This window comes from Colletotrichum jinshuiense, chromosome 2, assembly GCF_051148585.1.
Source record: "Colletotrichum jinshuiense chromosome 2, complete sequence".
Classification (NCBI taxonomy): domain Eukaryota; kingdom Fungi; phylum Ascomycota; class Sordariomycetes; order Glomerellales; family Glomerellaceae; genus Colletotrichum; species Colletotrichum jinshuiense.
The window spans coordinates 1919191-1934673 of NC_139309.1; the positions used below are offsets into that span (position 1 = coordinate 1919191).

The 15483-nt window shown below is 56.7% G+C and overlaps 5 protein-coding genes across 5 annotated transcripts; 3 read left to right on the forward strand and 2 right to left on the reverse strand.

The window, feature by feature from the left end:
* Positions 1 to 606: 606 nt before the first annotated feature.
* On the reverse strand, positions 607 to 2651 carry EsH8_II_000531 (multicopper oxidase family protein; the record flags this gene model as incomplete). Its single annotated transcript, XM_083263829.1, has 3 exons — positions 607 to 2157; positions 2214 to 2448; positions 2509 to 2651. 3 exons carry the CDS (start codon positions 2649 to 2651, stop codon positions 607 to 609), a joined length of 1929 nt encoding a protein of 642 aa, XP_083121151.1.
* A 3698-nt stretch (positions 2652 to 6349) lies between these two features.
* Positions 6350 to 8139, forward strand: EsH8_II_000532 (uncharacterized protein; the record flags this gene model as incomplete). Its single annotated transcript, XM_083263830.1, has 4 exons — positions 6350 to 6462; positions 6530 to 7018; positions 7073 to 7289; positions 7369 to 8139. 4 exons carry the CDS (start codon positions 6350 to 6352, stop codon positions 8137 to 8139), a joined length of 1590 nt encoding a protein of 529 aa, XP_083121152.1.
* Positions 8140 to 8901: 762 nt separating this feature from the next.
* On the reverse strand, positions 8902 to 10312 carry EsH8_II_000533 (uncharacterized protein; the record flags this gene model as incomplete). The annotated part of the gene is made up of 5 exons (XM_083263831.1): positions 8902 to 9180; positions 9263 to 9631; positions 9702 to 9778; positions 9841 to 10137; positions 10237 to 10312. The coding sequence occupies 5 exons, from the start codon at positions 10310 to 10312 to the stop codon at positions 8902 to 8904; spliced, it is 1098 nt and encodes a 365-aa protein (XP_083121153.1).
* Positions 10313 to 11305: 993 nt separating this feature from the next.
* Positions 11306 to 13435, forward strand: EsH8_II_000534 (uncharacterized protein; the record flags this gene model as incomplete). The annotated part of the gene is made up of 9 exons (XM_083263832.1): positions 11306 to 11378; positions 11435 to 11511; positions 11710 to 11806; positions 11866 to 11926; positions 11986 to 12134; positions 12194 to 12563; positions 12625 to 12808; positions 12868 to 12978; positions 13040 to 13435. The coding sequence occupies 9 exons, from the start codon at positions 11306 to 11308 to the stop codon at positions 13433 to 13435; spliced, it is 1518 nt and encodes a 505-aa protein (XP_083121154.1).
* A 466-nt stretch (positions 13436 to 13901) lies between these two features.
* EsH8_II_000535 (major facilitator superfamily domain-containing protein) lies at positions 13902 to 15443 on the forward strand (the record flags this gene model as incomplete). The annotated part of the gene is made up of 1 exon (XM_083263833.1): positions 13902 to 15443. One exon carries the CDS (start codon positions 13902 to 13904, stop codon positions 15441 to 15443), a length of 1542 nt encoding a protein of 513 aa, XP_083121155.1.
* Positions 15444 to 15483: the final 40 nt, after the last annotated feature.

Consider the following 15483-nt stretch of genomic DNA (forward strand, 5'->3'; position numbering starts at 1 on the left):
ATCGCATAAGGTCGGGTCTCAGTGCCATGCATCATTCCCGCATTCGCCAATCACAGCCGCTGCCCCCCCAATACTCCAGCCCGAGTTTCTGGGCCGTCATCGTCACGGATGCAAATGTGTAAGTGCATGACCGGAAACTTGGCACTTTAAAGATCCATCAAGCAGTGCGCATTCGGTGTGCTTGTTCGCGATTGTGCTTGACAGCTGCTGTAGCCGAGCCTTATACTCTTGAACCCAGTCATGCGCGTTTGCTATTATCAAGGCAACACATCATCTAGGATGGGAGGAGTGGTCCGTCTTGCCCTGGCCAACCAAGCACTGCCTCAAAGGACGAGGTGCGACTAACAGGTCTGGTTTTGAGACATTGGGCTCTGGGTTCGACGATCGCGAGGGACAGATGAGGCGCAGTCAGGTATGCAATAAGGAATAGTGATTATTTAATTACTCAGAGGCCTCGTCATATGCTCGCCGCTCCGTACTACATACAGAAAATATCTTCTCACAAATTATATGCTCTATAATGGATGCATGTCGTCAAGTCGTGATGTAAGCAACCAAAATATAACCCCTCCCGCCGGAAGAACCCCGTGTTTTTCGAAATCAGTCTCATGCCTGGGGCGCCGCGGTGCGCTTGGGAATCTCCATGTCGACCCCGCGGAAGCGCATGCCGCGCTTCTTCTTGGTCGAAGTGGTGCTGGTGCTGGTGCTGGAGGTGGAGGTGGAGGTGGAGGAAGTCTTCTTGTCGTCCGACTTGGTCGAAGTTGTGGCCTTGGAGGTAATGGTTGTCGAGGCAGAAGTAGTCGTAGTCGTGCTGACAGCCAGAGTCGAAGTGGACGAAGGAGTGGCAGCAGCAACGACAGTCTTGGTGGCCCAGTAGGCGTCCAGTCGGCTCTCGACCTCCTTGACGTTGTTGTAGGGCTGGAACTTGGCCATGAACTCGATGCGAGACTTGATGGCGGCGTACGTGTAGGCGGCAGGGTCCTCCTTCTTGGCACGCCACTCGCCCTCCATGGGGTCGGCGAACTGGGTCTCCTCGTACCCGAGGTCCTCGAGGATGGACACGTTGAAGGCGGCCATCATCTCGTGGTCCTCGTGGATCAGGTTGTGGCAGTGGAACATGTAGACGCCGGGCCAGGGGGCGTAGTGGGCCTCGACGGTGACGGTCTCGCCGGGGCCGAGCCAGACGACGTCCTTCAGGCCCTGGGACTCGTACGGGTAGACGACGTTGTTGCGGCCGTTGACGCGCTTGATGACGCGGAAGTCGACGAGATGGATGTGGATCGGGTGGCTCCAGCCGCCAGCGCCGTTCTCGAGCTCCCACACCTCGATGGTGCCCCGCTTGGGCCTGGCGAGCACGCGGTTGTTGACGTCGGCGAAGATGACTCCGTTGATGCGCCAGTCGCTGCCGGAACGGTGGAAGAGGAAGTGCTGGTCGATGCCCGTCTTGTCCTTGGGGAAGGGCACGGTGCGGAGGGCGGTGGGGACCTGGGAGCTGTCGGTGGCGTCTGCGCCGCCCACGACGAAGCGCATGACCTTGTCGGTGTGCAGGTAGTCGGTGTCCGGGACGAAATTCTTGGTGTTGCGCATGGTGATATTCTGGCCCTTGAACTGGGAGAAGTCGATGACGATCTCGTAACGTTCTGCCATGGAGATGTAGAGTTCCTTGACCTTCTGAGGGCCCGTCAGGAGACCGGCATCAGAAGAAATAACGTCAAAGTCGACTCTGGCACCCTTGAGATCCTCGAGGTAGAGCAGGAATGTGCGGGAAATGGCAGCGTCGAGCAGGCGGAAACGGTACTTGCGCGGCTCGACCTTCAGGTACGGCCAAGGCTGTCCGTTGACGTGGATGACGTCTCCGTACAGGCTGGTGGTCTCGTTGGCGGGGGAGAACAGGGAGCCGTCCTTGTTGTATTGCTTCGCAGACAAGATCAGGGGAATGTCGTAGACGCCGTACCCGCTGGGCAGGCCAAGGGCATCTTCAGCGCCATCATGAAGGATGTAGGCACCGGCCTGGCCAAAGTAGGCGTTCTCGGCGGTGTGGTCAATCGCGTGGTCGTGGTACCAGAGCGTTCGCGCGTTCTGGCTGTTGGGGTAGTAGTAGTCCTTGTATTGGCCGGGAGCCGTGGTGTCCTCGGCCCAACCGTCCCAAGGTGTGCGCTGTGCGACCTTGTTAGCGATTGGCTTTACTTCCAGCAGACTTGCGCAGCACTTACCGAGTAGGAGCCGTGGAGATGGACGGAGTTGGCCATCTTGGCGTGGTTGGTAAAACGGACGACCGCTTCCTCGCCACGTTCCATCATGAACGTCGGGCCAGGCGAGATGCCGTCGTAGCCGACCAGTGTGGCAGGCCCGAGATTAGGGTACACCTGCTGGGTGAATTCCTTGATCTCGATCTCATAGTATCTGATCTTCTTGCCAGTGACCGGGTTGGCGATGGGTTGATCGGGGCTTGAGCCGGTTAGTCGTCAAGGTGTCTTTGTCGGGTTCGATGGGAGTTGCTAGACTTACAACCGCTCCGTCTTGACGGCAGGAATCGGCAGAGGGAACTCGTAAAGCCACGTGTAGGCGGGGCTCTCCCAATCCTTGGCCAGTGTGTCCGAGGCAAGAGCCAGGACGACGGCCAGAGACTGGCGAAGAGGGAGGGAGAACATGATCAAGAAGGAGGAAGAACGCAGTGACCAAAGCCAAGAGACACTATGTAGTGACAAGTGCTAGCCAAGACGGGTGGCGAAGCCTCTACCTGTTGGCAAGTCTTGGAAGAGGATAAGACTGATGAGATTGTTTGAGCAAGTTTCCAGATGCAGCGGACATGGCATGGGTATTTAACGACCTTTGCGACGCGTCTTGATCACAGATAGAGATGTAAATGCCGGTCGACTAATGGGACCGAGATGCTGCGATACAGTCCAACTCGACATGGCCCATGCAGAGACCCCCCACATGGCGAGCCAAAACAACAGCGTTGGCAATGGAGTTGTCTAAACAGAGGGCCTCAGCTAGCCTGTTGGGGCAAGACCATGACTAGCTTGACAATCCCTCTCAATCTCATGGAAAGCCTAGCGAGATAAAAAGGGCTGTCGGGCACTTGGTGTGATCCATGCCGGGCTGGCCCTCAGTCTCGCAGCCTGGACCGCGAGGTTCGACGGTGGCGGGGCCCCAACATTGTCCTCGTGTGGAGCGAAGAAAAGTGAACATGTTGCTGGTGAAGAGAGGCAACACTTTGCGAAAGACGCGATAGACGCAAGTGTCGTTGGCCGGGGATGCGGAGACGAGGTCTAGAACATGGATACTCTGGGATCTTGGTTCAGCAGCCTTGTACCAGGCCAACGGGGTGGTCGGGCTTGTTTCCCACACTTGCGGGTCAGCATATGCCTCCGAGCGGGCCCAAGGACAAGGTCGTGGGCGAAGAAAGGGCGAGAAGAAGTTAGCCTGCGGGCCACACAGGCTGTCCACGCCTAACATCTGTAGGGTTGACCACAATCTTTTCTTGGGGCGATGGGTCGACAGTCGACAATGGCGCCACTCTCGCGCAAGCGTAATGTCCCATGTAAGAGCTTGCAAGAGGTGTTTGCCGGCCGGGTATGGTGGGTAGTCCTGGCGCGGAAAAAAGAAAATGGATGGGGTGGGGGGTACACGGGTAGGTCGGGGATTGACGCTAGGAGGAGACAGGAGAAAGGAGCGCGCGCATTAGTGCGGCTGCTCGTCGAGTCTGGATCCCTTATTCTCCAAGAGGTTGCGGTGATCTCAGCCTCTGACTCTGGACAACGCAATGTCCCAATAGCGCGGGCCTAAGGTGCTGAAACGGGCCGCTGAAGGAGTGGCAATCTATGTCTCATGATGCTATTCTAGGACATCACAGTGCAGGTTGGAGTGCCATCACGAGCAGCCGCCGACTGCGTGGGCATCGATGGGTATCGACGGGTATGGATGGGTATCGAAAGAGGATAGAGTTGCGGGTTGGGGCTGAGATGCAAGGTTTCCAGGGATCTGGTTCGATAGATGATGGGGGTCTTCTCTCGGTGTGGTCGTTGACGAATGAGGGGTTGAGTTCGCCAGATGATGAGAGCAGGGGGGGTGCTGGGCCGAGCCAATGGATCCGATGCCGTGTAAAAGCTTCAGCTGCATCGTATCCAAAGCATCTGCGATAACGTGGATTCGAGGCGGCGAGGCAGGGATTCAACTGCGGCCCTCCGATTCAAGCTCAGCTTGGCCCCGCCGATGACACCTCGGCCAGCCCTCACTCCGGCGCAGCCCGGGATTCCTCCGCGAGCGGTGGGGTGTAGGCCCAGCTTGGTGCACGCCAGGCCCTTGTCGATCATGATATGTGCGTAGTAGCACAGAAACGGATCTCGACACTACCCGAGCCATGTAATACATGCATTCGGGCCCACATGGGATCGGCAAAAACTGCTCCAAAGGGCCAGATGCGGTCCCGCGATGCGCGATGCGCGATGTATGTGGCAGGTGGCCAGGTCGACTCGTTTCGAGAGCAAAGCTAAGACGACAAGACTATCGTGTGCCACATTGACGCAGCATTGTGCCCTGCTGCATCCTTACTGCGCGGGCCGGGACTGGGGTGATGATTCGACGACATGTCGGCTCGGTGAGCTTCGTCAGGCATTACGCTGGTGCCGGTGATATCGGATGAACAATGGAAGTTCGGACAACGCACCTCATCCCAAGTGCCAACCCCAAGAGTCAAGTTCAAAGTACAAAACCTGTAGTCGCCTGTAACAGTCTGATCTCAGCGGTTGGAGGGGAGACGCAGAGACAGTATTGGAGTTCTGGGCCGAAAATGGAAAAGAAAAAGATAAAAAGACGAGGGACCAATGCGTGTGTGTTGAAGAGCCGAAGATGGCTACGGGGAAAGAGGGGGGGGGACTGAGGGCACGCCGCGCTGGTTCCCCAAGGGGTTTCTGGTACCTGGAGACCCCAGACGCCGGGGCTAAGCGTGCTAGACTTGTTAAGCTTATTCTTGGCATCTAAGCCCGGTTTGGCCATCGATCACCCTTCACTGAGAAAGGGTGCGGGAGGGAGCTCAAATGCCCCCTGGCTGATTGGCTCGTTTCCTCGTTTACTCTTCGTCAGGGATCCAGGGGTGCTCATTGGTCCGGTCATCCATCCGCTTCTCGGGTGGTTTATCGACACTACACACCACTTGGCCGCCGCTAAAACGTTGAAAACCTCCGAGCATCTCGACCGCGCCGGTCCGTGGCCCTCGGCGCTTCGCCTTTGCCTTGTATTTACCAACCGGAGCCTTTATTCCCCGGCAATTCACCAGATCTCCAGTGCCTTGTCAACCAAACTGCCGGGGTGCCCAGAGCAGAGTCGAATCCTCATGTTAAAGACCATGGACGTGTGTCCCTACGCGCCCAACGCTCCTCGTTTCACGCCAAAGCTTTGTGTACGCGATGGAAGAACTCCCTGGGTGGATCTCAAAGGAACCCTGACGCGCTTTTGTCTCTCCGCCTGCCTGTCTTTGCCGAGTTGATCGCACGCTTGAACGGCTCCCCCTTGCTATCTTCCCAATGCGGCGGTGCTCCAAGGTCACCGCCCGCACCAAGAAAATCCCGCTCGACGACGTTGACACATCATTGCAACATTACGTAGGGGTGAACTGTCGATTCGTCGTGTCATACTGCTAATCCCCCTCCCTCAGCCCCGGCAAATCCTTGTCGCCCCAGCTCGTGACCTTATCAGCTCCTCAGCCGCGCTGCCTGGGACCCAGGGCCCTTCGCCCATCACCAGCAAGTATTGATGTGACAATTGTGGACATTGTGCATACGACCACAGCCCTGGAATGGTGTCCTTAGTTTGCCGCCGCATTGACCAACGTATGGCCAGCCTTTCTGCAGCGTCGGCCGCTTCGCCGGCGCCGCCCATCCCGGCCATCCCGGCCATCCCCCCAATTTCATACTGCGCTGCTGCACACGCTTGCCACACACATGCACAAGCACTTTCTACTAGTTCCAATTCCCGGGTTATGCTTTCGCTTAACAACAGACCATCCGAAGTCTTACTGGTCGCCACCCTCGCTCACCCCTGTCCCCCTCGTGAAGTGATCGAAGGATCATGACTTGAGGCTGACCTTTCCATGCAGCCAAGTTCTAGACTTCTTGTACGAAGGTTCGCCAAGCCTCTCGGTCCCCGCTGTTGGGATTCAGGTATCCTGGGATCTGCGTTGTGGGAGACGCCGCGCTCGAGTGCCTTGTTTACTGACCGTCCAGAGAGTATTCATAAGACTCAAGTTGGAGTACGATATTCAGACATCCAAGGAGGCGTTCACCCCATAGTCCTCCACATCTTCTGTCATCCGTATTCATCTGGTTCAAGTTGACACACGTTCACAATGCTCTCATCAAAGTCTCTCCTCTGCACGGCGCTCAGTGCGACTCTCTCCTTCAGTGGAGTTCGTGCACAAGTGGCAGACTATCCCTTCGACATTAACGGCGTCTTTGGAGGGTAAGTCTCTCGCCATGTTCCCCGGGCATGAATCATGATGGGGCTCCTGCTGACAAGACACTACCAGCGCTTCTGCCACGACGACCGAGTTCAACTCGGGCGGCACCATTACCTGCAATGGCTACTCAATCACGGTGCCAAAGAACCTCCAGGTCACCTTTCCTGCCGCCTTCATTCCCTTCAAGGACTTCGCCCGCAGCGGTTCCTATGGTGGATATAACTGCGAGGTCGTCGGGAACGTCGTCAACGGGGTCCGCATCGCCGCCCAGGTCTCCATTGCGCAGTCGCTGCTGGATGGTGCCACGGGCTACGTCGATAGCGTGAGCTTCGACGGCAGCATCAAGTTGAGGAACGGGCCGACAATCCGCATCAACGACCCTCGAGCCATCTACTCTGTCGGGTACACCGCTCACCCTTTCTTCACCGCCGATGACGCCAACCCCAGCATCACCTCCTTCTCCGGCTTCCCCATGTGCGTCCCGCGCAATGCCACCGACCCCCTCTGCCCTATGTCCAACAGGCCCGACGTCACTGCCGGCGTCAAACAGGGAGCCTTGTGAGTCCTCTTCAGCGCCTTCCCTCGTGTATCCCCTCCTAATGTGACCTGCAGCAAAGCTCCCAACGCCCTCGTCATGGCCCCTCTAGTTGCCGGTGACTTTGTCGAGTACTCTGGTATCCAGGCCAACGGCGAGGTCATCGTCTACAACCTTGTCGTAAGCAACGTCCAAATCACCACCGTGGGCCTCCCGACCTACATCCGCATGGAAGACGCAAACATCGGCGTCTGGACCGCCGACACGGCGAACCAGGAAATCGCCCAGACAAGAGTCGGTCCCCCATTCTCCCCGTTCTCGCTCATCATTGTGGAAACCCCCGGTTTTTGGATTTTTTGCTAACTCCACATAGTTCGTCGGTTACACCTCCGACTCCGCTGCCAACGTCAACCCCATCAAGATCTACGTGATCGAGTACGACCCGTGCACCGGCGTCGGCGTGGACCGCGAGATCGCGGGCGTGAACGTGCCCAACACCGAGGTCCGCAACAAGTTCGAGTACCGCATCAAGGCGACCCAGAACGACCAGTACGGCCGCGAGTACCGCATCGTCGCCGGCACCGGCACCGTGACCACCAAGAACGGCATCCTGGCCGGCCAGTACATCATGCCCGTGTCCGAGTGGATCCAGCCAGAGGACTCCACACCCGGCCGCCCCCCCAGCCCGCACGACTTCCGCAGCTACTCGTTCCTGACAAAGGGCCTCGGCCGCGACGCCGACGGGAACCTCTGGGGCCCGCTCAGCCCGTTCCCCCAGACGGGCGCCACCCTCTACGACAACTCCAAGTGCCCGCCCGTCACCCCCGGCACGCCCACGACCAGCGCCGCGCCCGCGGCCACGACGTCCGCCGCTCCCAAGTACAACGACGTCGTGACCATGCCGACCTACAACTGGATCTCGTCCCAGAGCGGCACCCTCACCGTCGCCTGCCAGTCCAACAGCACCGACGACGCCGCCGTCGCGATGAAGCTCGGCTACACCAACAAGGACGGCATCACGACCGGCCTCACCATGACGTCCGGCGGCAAGGGCCTCTGGAACTTCAACAGCAACAAGATCAAGCAGCCCACGGCGGGCACGGTCATCTGCAAGAGCGGGCTCGGCGGTTCGGTGAGCCGCTGAGCCCGTTCTCGAGCTCGGCTGGCTGGTTGGCGATTCTTTTCGGCATGGATGCGGGATACCCTTAGTATTATATTATTTTACGATTTAATGACAGCGATTACCAGAATTGTTCTTGCCTTGCCCCAGAACCGTGCCGTGACGCGTACGTACCCAACACGAAGCACGTGTGTGGGTATCTTTAACACATCCAACTGAGTAAGCCACCGTCGTCCGAGAGTGGGTTAGATTGCCAACCGCCACGCTTGGTTGCCGCTTAAGCATACAGTCTTCGTGTTCACGTTTTGAAACGTCTTATGGCCCAAACGTTAGGACGTCATGTTCTCGACAAAGAAGTCAGACCATGGGCAAAGCCAATCGTTTTTGGGACTAGCATAGCTCCCTTACTAGCGTCGTAATCTAACATCGGCTTGGCAATGTTCTCTCCGAGTAGCGGCTACAGGTAGGTTTCTCGAATATACGATGCAACTAGGACGCTGGATTCCGAGTGTTTGCCCTCTTAGGCTCCCTGCATCGTGGCTTCGGGGTGCACTTCCCGGCTTCTTTCCACCTTTAGGACGCAACAAATAATAGCAGAAGCGCCGCATCTAAACATATCAAGCCCCGCTGCAGATGGTGCTTGTAAATCTGACAGCCACACGCCTGCCGCGTCGCTAGCCCCTGGTTGGTTCACAATGTCAGAATCAGGCGCAACAAAAAAGTTTACATCTTTGAGGGACTTTCTGCCCGGATATTTTCATTATTAAGGTGGGCTTTTTGATCTGTTTACTTAAAGTACTGGCCCTTGAAGCCCGGGACGATCTCCTGCCCGTCCTCGGACTGGAAGCTGGTGCCCTTCCTCTGCTGCCAGGTCTGCTTGAGGGTGGTGAACTCGCCCATGGTCGGCACGGGGTGGCCGCCGGCCTCGAACTCGTTCTGCGTGAAGCCCTCGCGCTTGAGGAGCGGCGAGTCGACCGTCTTGAGCACGAGGTCGTTCTGGGGGCGGGCGAAGTACAGCAGGCCCAGGCGGTCGACGTGGCGCTGGTCCTTGGGCGGCACGGCGACCTGTTGCGGTGGTCAGTAACGGTTTGGCGAGCAGAAAGCTCCAACAGTTTGGTGCCGGAGAGGGAAGGGGGAAGGGACTCACCCGGTGGATAGTCGACTTGACGTATCCTCCAGTCAGGAAGCTGAGGGCGTCGCACGTGTTGACGGTCAGGCTGCCGTCGAGCGGCTTGGCCCACTTCCAGTTGCCGGTCTCGTGGTCCCGGATCTGCAGCGCGGCCACCGGCTGGCGGAAGAGGAGGGTGATGGTGCCGAGATCGGTGTGGCCGTGGGACCACAGGCCGTCGTCGAGCTTTGCGATTTCCTCGGGGGTGAACTTGGAGTACTTCATGTAGCGCAGGTGGGACTCGTCGTGCGTCTCCCACTTGTGCACGCTGGTGAAGAAGTCCTCGGGCAGCTCCAGCGCCAGCGCGATGAGGTGGTTCAGGGGGTCCAGCACCTTGTCATGCAGGTCCTGAGATTGCGGTGTTAGTGAGGGGTTTCCGGGCAAGCTCCGGACACTGATGATGAGAGGGTCGAATTACCTTGGCGAATCCCTCAATCTCCTCCTTCCGGTCCTCCAGCAGCTTGGGAAGGGGTTGGGTAATGTGCCCAGCCTTGGCTGGTGACCGCGTACGTCAGCCATGGGCGCTTGCATATGCCAATTCTTCGATGTGCACTCACTCGCCATGTTCCAGACCTCCGTCTTATCTTTGAGGCCCCCGCTCAGAAACCGCCTCCCGGCGGGCCGGTAGCCGTTGTAGTCTCCAGAGTCCAGGTCCGGCTCGTACTTGAGCTTCTCGTCCAGAGGGAGCTCGTAAAACTTTTGGCCGAGCGCAAACTGCGTGTCGACGGCACCCTGCGAGATGCCGTAGTTGATGACATAGAAGAACCCCTTGGTGCGGATAGCCTCGATCAGAGTCTGGGCGAGCTCCTTGTTGCCCTCGGGCGTGCCATACTTGGCAAGGTCAATGGTAGGGACTTTCAAGGCTCAGTCAGCTCAGCAAACTCCAACACGCTTTTTGTTTTCTTTTTCTCTTTCTACATAGTCCGATAACCTCCCATGCGGTCAGAACTTACGGTCGGCCCATTCGAGGTTCTCCTCCGTCTCAGGGACGTGGGAGTACTGGTACAATTCGGATACAGCGGACGGCATTTTGGGCGGTGAGGGCGGAGGAGGGAGGGGGGTATCTCTTTTGGAAGGCTGGTTGGTCTCAGTCAAGAAGTTCAGAGTGTGCGGCTGCTCCTAGGTCCCATGCTCGCCATTTTAACTATTAACCTTGATTGCGACTCCGGGCGGCACAATGACCGGATCTCGCAACGGCCATCTGCCGCTAGCCCAGCAGGAGTTTCTGCAACACCAAACACGAAGCCATCGACCACCGGGGGGGAGGGCCAGGGCCCAATGACGACGCGGTGATTTTTTCCCGTCCCCTCTGAATGATCACACACTTGCAGCCTACCCCGCGAAGATTACTACGCAGCAATACGGCTCTGTTTGGTCGAGGGCGCTTGGAAATGCGAGATCGCCGCATGTCATCATTTGATAACGGATGGCGCAATCCCCACAGCGTCGTCTGTCGTTCCCCCCCTCGGCGGCACCTCCGCCATAAGCGAGTCCCAACGGGTACCCAGAACCCCCCAGCCGGAGTCCCTCTGCCTCCCCCCTCCCCCGGACGACACGTCCCTGCCGAAAAATTCACCGAGTTCGGCGGGACGTGGAGGTTGGTTCGTCCGGGCTCGCGATGTCGTTTGCCGCGATCGGGTATTTTCTGCATTGGCGATACCCGCTATCCCGCGTCGCCCCCCGGCACGACTGGCCACTCGTCATTCCGGCCACGATGACGAATAGTGGGCGAGGCTCTTGGACGCTGCAGGTGGTCGGGTCTCGGCGGATGAGAAGGAGGGCATATCGCGCGCGGACAACATGCCGCTGGGGCCCGGCACTTGCAGAAAGAGCCAGGGAGTGGCAAGCAGTCATTTTAACCCGTCGAATCAACACCGAGGGAGAAAGGGGGGGAAAGAAGAATCAAGGAGAAAATCGGGACATTTCCTCTTTAAGGCAGACGTATATAACGCCGCCGGAGCTGAAAGTGCCGGGCGTGGCTTGACCTTGTGGATGTCAGCTTCGTAGAAACTAGTATCGACAATGGGGGCTGTTAGCCAAGCGTTGAAGAAGAACAAGGTGGGAGCGGTGGTGCTTTCAGTCTTTGACTGGTACCGTAAGTTGTCGGCCTCGCCGCCCGCACATTGGCGGTATTGCTTACCAGTTATGCAGCCTCCCACTACCCGGCCGCAGAGCGGAAGCTCCTCAGGAAGCTCGATCTTGCAATTTTATGCTTTGGAAGCCTTTCGGTTTGACTCCCCTTCCCCTATCAATCTCTTTTGTAGGAATGCATGCTGACTTTACGTTGAAAAGTGTTAGTCAAAACTCTTTTGATCCTACAGCTGTCGTAATGTAGCTAATGCAGTTGTCAAACTAGTCTTTTGCAGAGTTAGTAAAAACTCTATTGGTTGGATATTGGGAGTAGGAACTAAGCTGACCTTCAATAGTTCCTCGGACAACAAAATGTCACCAACGCATACGTCTCGGGAATGCGCGAGGATCTCAACGCGTGGGGCAACCAGCTGAACTACTATGTCGTGGCTTGTGAGTTCATCTCGAGAACGAGTGAGCCCTTTTTAAGAGCATGGCTAATAAATGCTTAGATAACACGGCATACGTTGTTGGACAGATTCCTCTGATGACTCTCCAGACCAAAGCCAAGATGTGTGTCTATACCCGAAGCGACCCGATAATCGGACGAATATGATGCTAATAGAATGCAGCGCCCCCTTTCTGCTTCCCTCGCTGCAAATTATCTGGGCAGTCATTGCCTTTTGCCAATCCGAAATCAAGCACAGCTGGCATCTCTACATTCTGCGCGCCATTACGGGCTTTCTTGAAGCCTCCTCTTTTGGAGGCACTCATCTTATTCGTAAGCACCGACCTGCGCGCCGCTCATGCCTTGCACCAGATTCGCTAAACCTGCAACAGTTGGCAGTTGGTTCAAGAACGAGGAGCTCTTCAAGCGCGCTGGTGTCTGGTTCATGGGCAACTCGCTCGGCTCCATGTTCTCGGGTTACCTCCAAGCCGCGGCCTACCGCAACTTGAACGGTGTCTATGGGCGCGCCGGATGGCGTTGGCTCTTTATTGTGCAAGGCATCATTACCCTGCCGATTTCCTTCCTGGGCTTCGCATTCTGGCCGGGACTGCCAACCTCGCCGAGGAGATGGTACTTCACCGCGGACGAGCACGCTCTTGCTGTGAAGCGGATGCCGACGGTTGAGCAAGAGGGCATCACCTGGAAGACGTTCAAGTACACGCTCTCCCGTCCCATGTGGTGGATTTGCGTCCCTTGCTACATGTCAGTCGATCACCCCCACCATCCCGAATCGGGACCGGTACTTGATGCTAATGTACCGCAGCTTTTTGTGCCAAGCGCATTACTGGACAGGTTACATGGCCTTATGGCTGCGCGATTCCGAGTACTCGATTGAGCTGGTGAACATCTTGCCAACCTTTATCGATCTACTGCGGGCGTTGTCGTCGTGGCTCGGAACCACCCTAGCGGGTTGTCTGAGTCTTCGAGGGCTGTGGTCTTTTCAAGCGGTAAGAGCCGATTGGGGCGTAGGATGATATGAACATTGTAACTGATATTTCTGCCACAGTCTTTCGTTCTATTCGCCTGCATCGTCCTTTCAGTTTGGAATGTCCCTGATATCCTAAAGTTCTGCGCCTTCTACTTTGGAGGGTTCTCCGGAATGGCCTCGCCAATTCTGGTGCGTTGATGCATTCACTTCCATGATTGTCTGAATCCCTTACTGACCGAGTCTCAATCAGTATTCCTGGCTAAACTCCACCCTGAAAGAGAACTACGGAGAGAGAGGTCTCATCATTTCCTCGATGATGACTCTGGGTTTCTGCGGCCAGATCTGGATTCCTCTATTCACCTTTCCAACCGTGGAAGCTCCGCGGTACCCGCATGGATATCCCGCGGCCACTGTGTTTGAGGTTGCGATGTGGGCTTTCCTCATGTTTGGCACATGGTACATGAAGAGATGGAAGCACAAGAATCCGGATCTCGAGATGAGACTTGCAAATGAGGCAGTTTCCCAAGAGGGCTCCTCGGCTCTGGCATCAGACTCCGACGGGCTCGAAAGAGACGGCATCCCCGATCAAAGTGCTGACAAGGGGCAAGAAACGGTTACAGCTCAACCTCTGCCTACAAAGAATTAATATGGAGCAACAACTGAAATAGCCCTCAAGAGTTCACGTTACTGCCCAGGGACAAGATCATTAAACGAAATTAAATCCTCATAGAATGCGAAAGTACCTTAAAAAAATTGGAGCATGATGCTTAAGTAGTGATTGCGTGGCGGTGCGATTTTGCACGGGTTGTACCTGTAACGGTGGACTTGGACATCTCTCGAGACGGTGCTGGAATCCTTCCGCCGCTCGCTCTAGCCTAAAGCGGAAGGTCTTAAACCGTCATACGGGCGGACGTAATACCGATCAGCCTGGAAGGCCTGAAAACCAAAGACCCTGCATCATTTCCCCTGCCGAGACTATTCATCAGCGCTTCGTGCCTAGACACAAATACGCCTTAAAAGGCTGCATCGGTCGCCAGCAGTCAAGACAACTCAATCCATCTACAGGCGGCACGCGCACACATTAGCTACAAGCCCTCTCACTCACCGTCAACATGGCGCCAGACCGAAGGCTGCTGGGGAACATTGGGGCCGCCGTGTCCAGCAGCACCGACGCGACGGAGGCGACTCCACTGCTGATCAACAGCGACATCGCGCCGGCCGCAGACCCGGAAATCTCACAGGCGACGACGCTCAACGACCCAAGCCAACAAGATGACGACCCGGAGGACAAGCCGTTGCCAGGGTGGCAGATCTTTTTCCTGTGCTACGCTCGGCTGGTGGAGCCGATGGCCTTCTTCTCCGTCTTCCCGTACATCAACAAGATGACCCAGGAGAACGGCAACCTCCCCACGGCAGACGTCGGCTTCTACAGCGGCCTCATCGAGTCGCTGTTCTCGCTTACCATGGCGATCTTCATGATGTTCTGGGGCAGGCTTTCGGACCGGATCGGCCGCAAGCCTGTTCTCGTCTTCTCGCTCGTCGGCGTCACACTGGCCACTTCCATCTTCGGTATGGCCAAGAGCATTGGCCAGATGATTCTATTCAGATGCCTGGCAGGTGTCTTTGGGGGCACCATCGTCACAATGCGTACCATGATTGCCGAGCACAGCACCCAGAAAACGCAGGCCAAGGCCTTCAGCTGGTTCGCCTTCAGCGGCAATCTAGGCCTTTTCCTCGGTTCGTTCCTCGGCGGCGCGCTTGCCGATCCCGCGCATCAGTATCCGAGGGTCTTCACAAACCAGTTCTTTATCGACTACCCTTATGCTCTGTCTAGCTTCGTGGTTGGATTCATTGGGTTGACAGCGTCCATCAATTGCTTTCTCTTCGTCGACGAGACGCTCAAGAAAGAGAATCATGGCGAGGGCAATGGAGCGGCGCGGAAGAAGGACACACATTCCGTCAAGACAATTGTCAAGTCTCCAGGCGTCGGTATCGTCCTTTACGTCTACGGACATGTCACGCTACTCGCAATAGCCTACACGGCCATTGTTCCTCTCTTTTGGTACACTCCCGTCGACCTTGGCGGTTTCGGCTTCACTACACTGCAGATATCGCTGATGCTGGCCCTCAATGGCATCGCACAGGCCCTGTGGCTCTTGATTATATTCCCGCCTTTGCAACATCGCGTTGGTACCAATGGTGTCATGCGTCTCTGCGCCTATGCGTACCCTTTCTTCTTCCTCGTCTGTCCACTAGGCAGCCTCGTCCTCAAAGCAGGCGTCCACAACCCAACCGCAATCACTTACTTCTGGATATTTACCCCTATAGTATTGGCCATAGGCTGCGGAGTAAGCATGACCTTCACCGGCATTCAATTGGCTTTGAACGACGTTTCGCCCAGCCCTCAGGTTCTGGGGACCCTCAACGCCCTAGCTCTGACTGGTACCAGCGTCATCAGGTCGTTCACCCCGGCCGTGTCTACAAGTCTTTTTGCCATTGGGGCCCGGACACAGTATGTCTGGGGCTATGCCATCTGGGTCCTGATGGTCTTGCTTGGAGCCGTGCTCATCGTCGCTGTGAGGTATCTTCCCGAGAGGGAGGATCTGAAGAAAATCAGGGAGCAACAGGAGCACGAACAGGCCGAACAAAATTAACAGACTTATTGCCACGAGCTGTTCATAGAGTTAAAGCAAA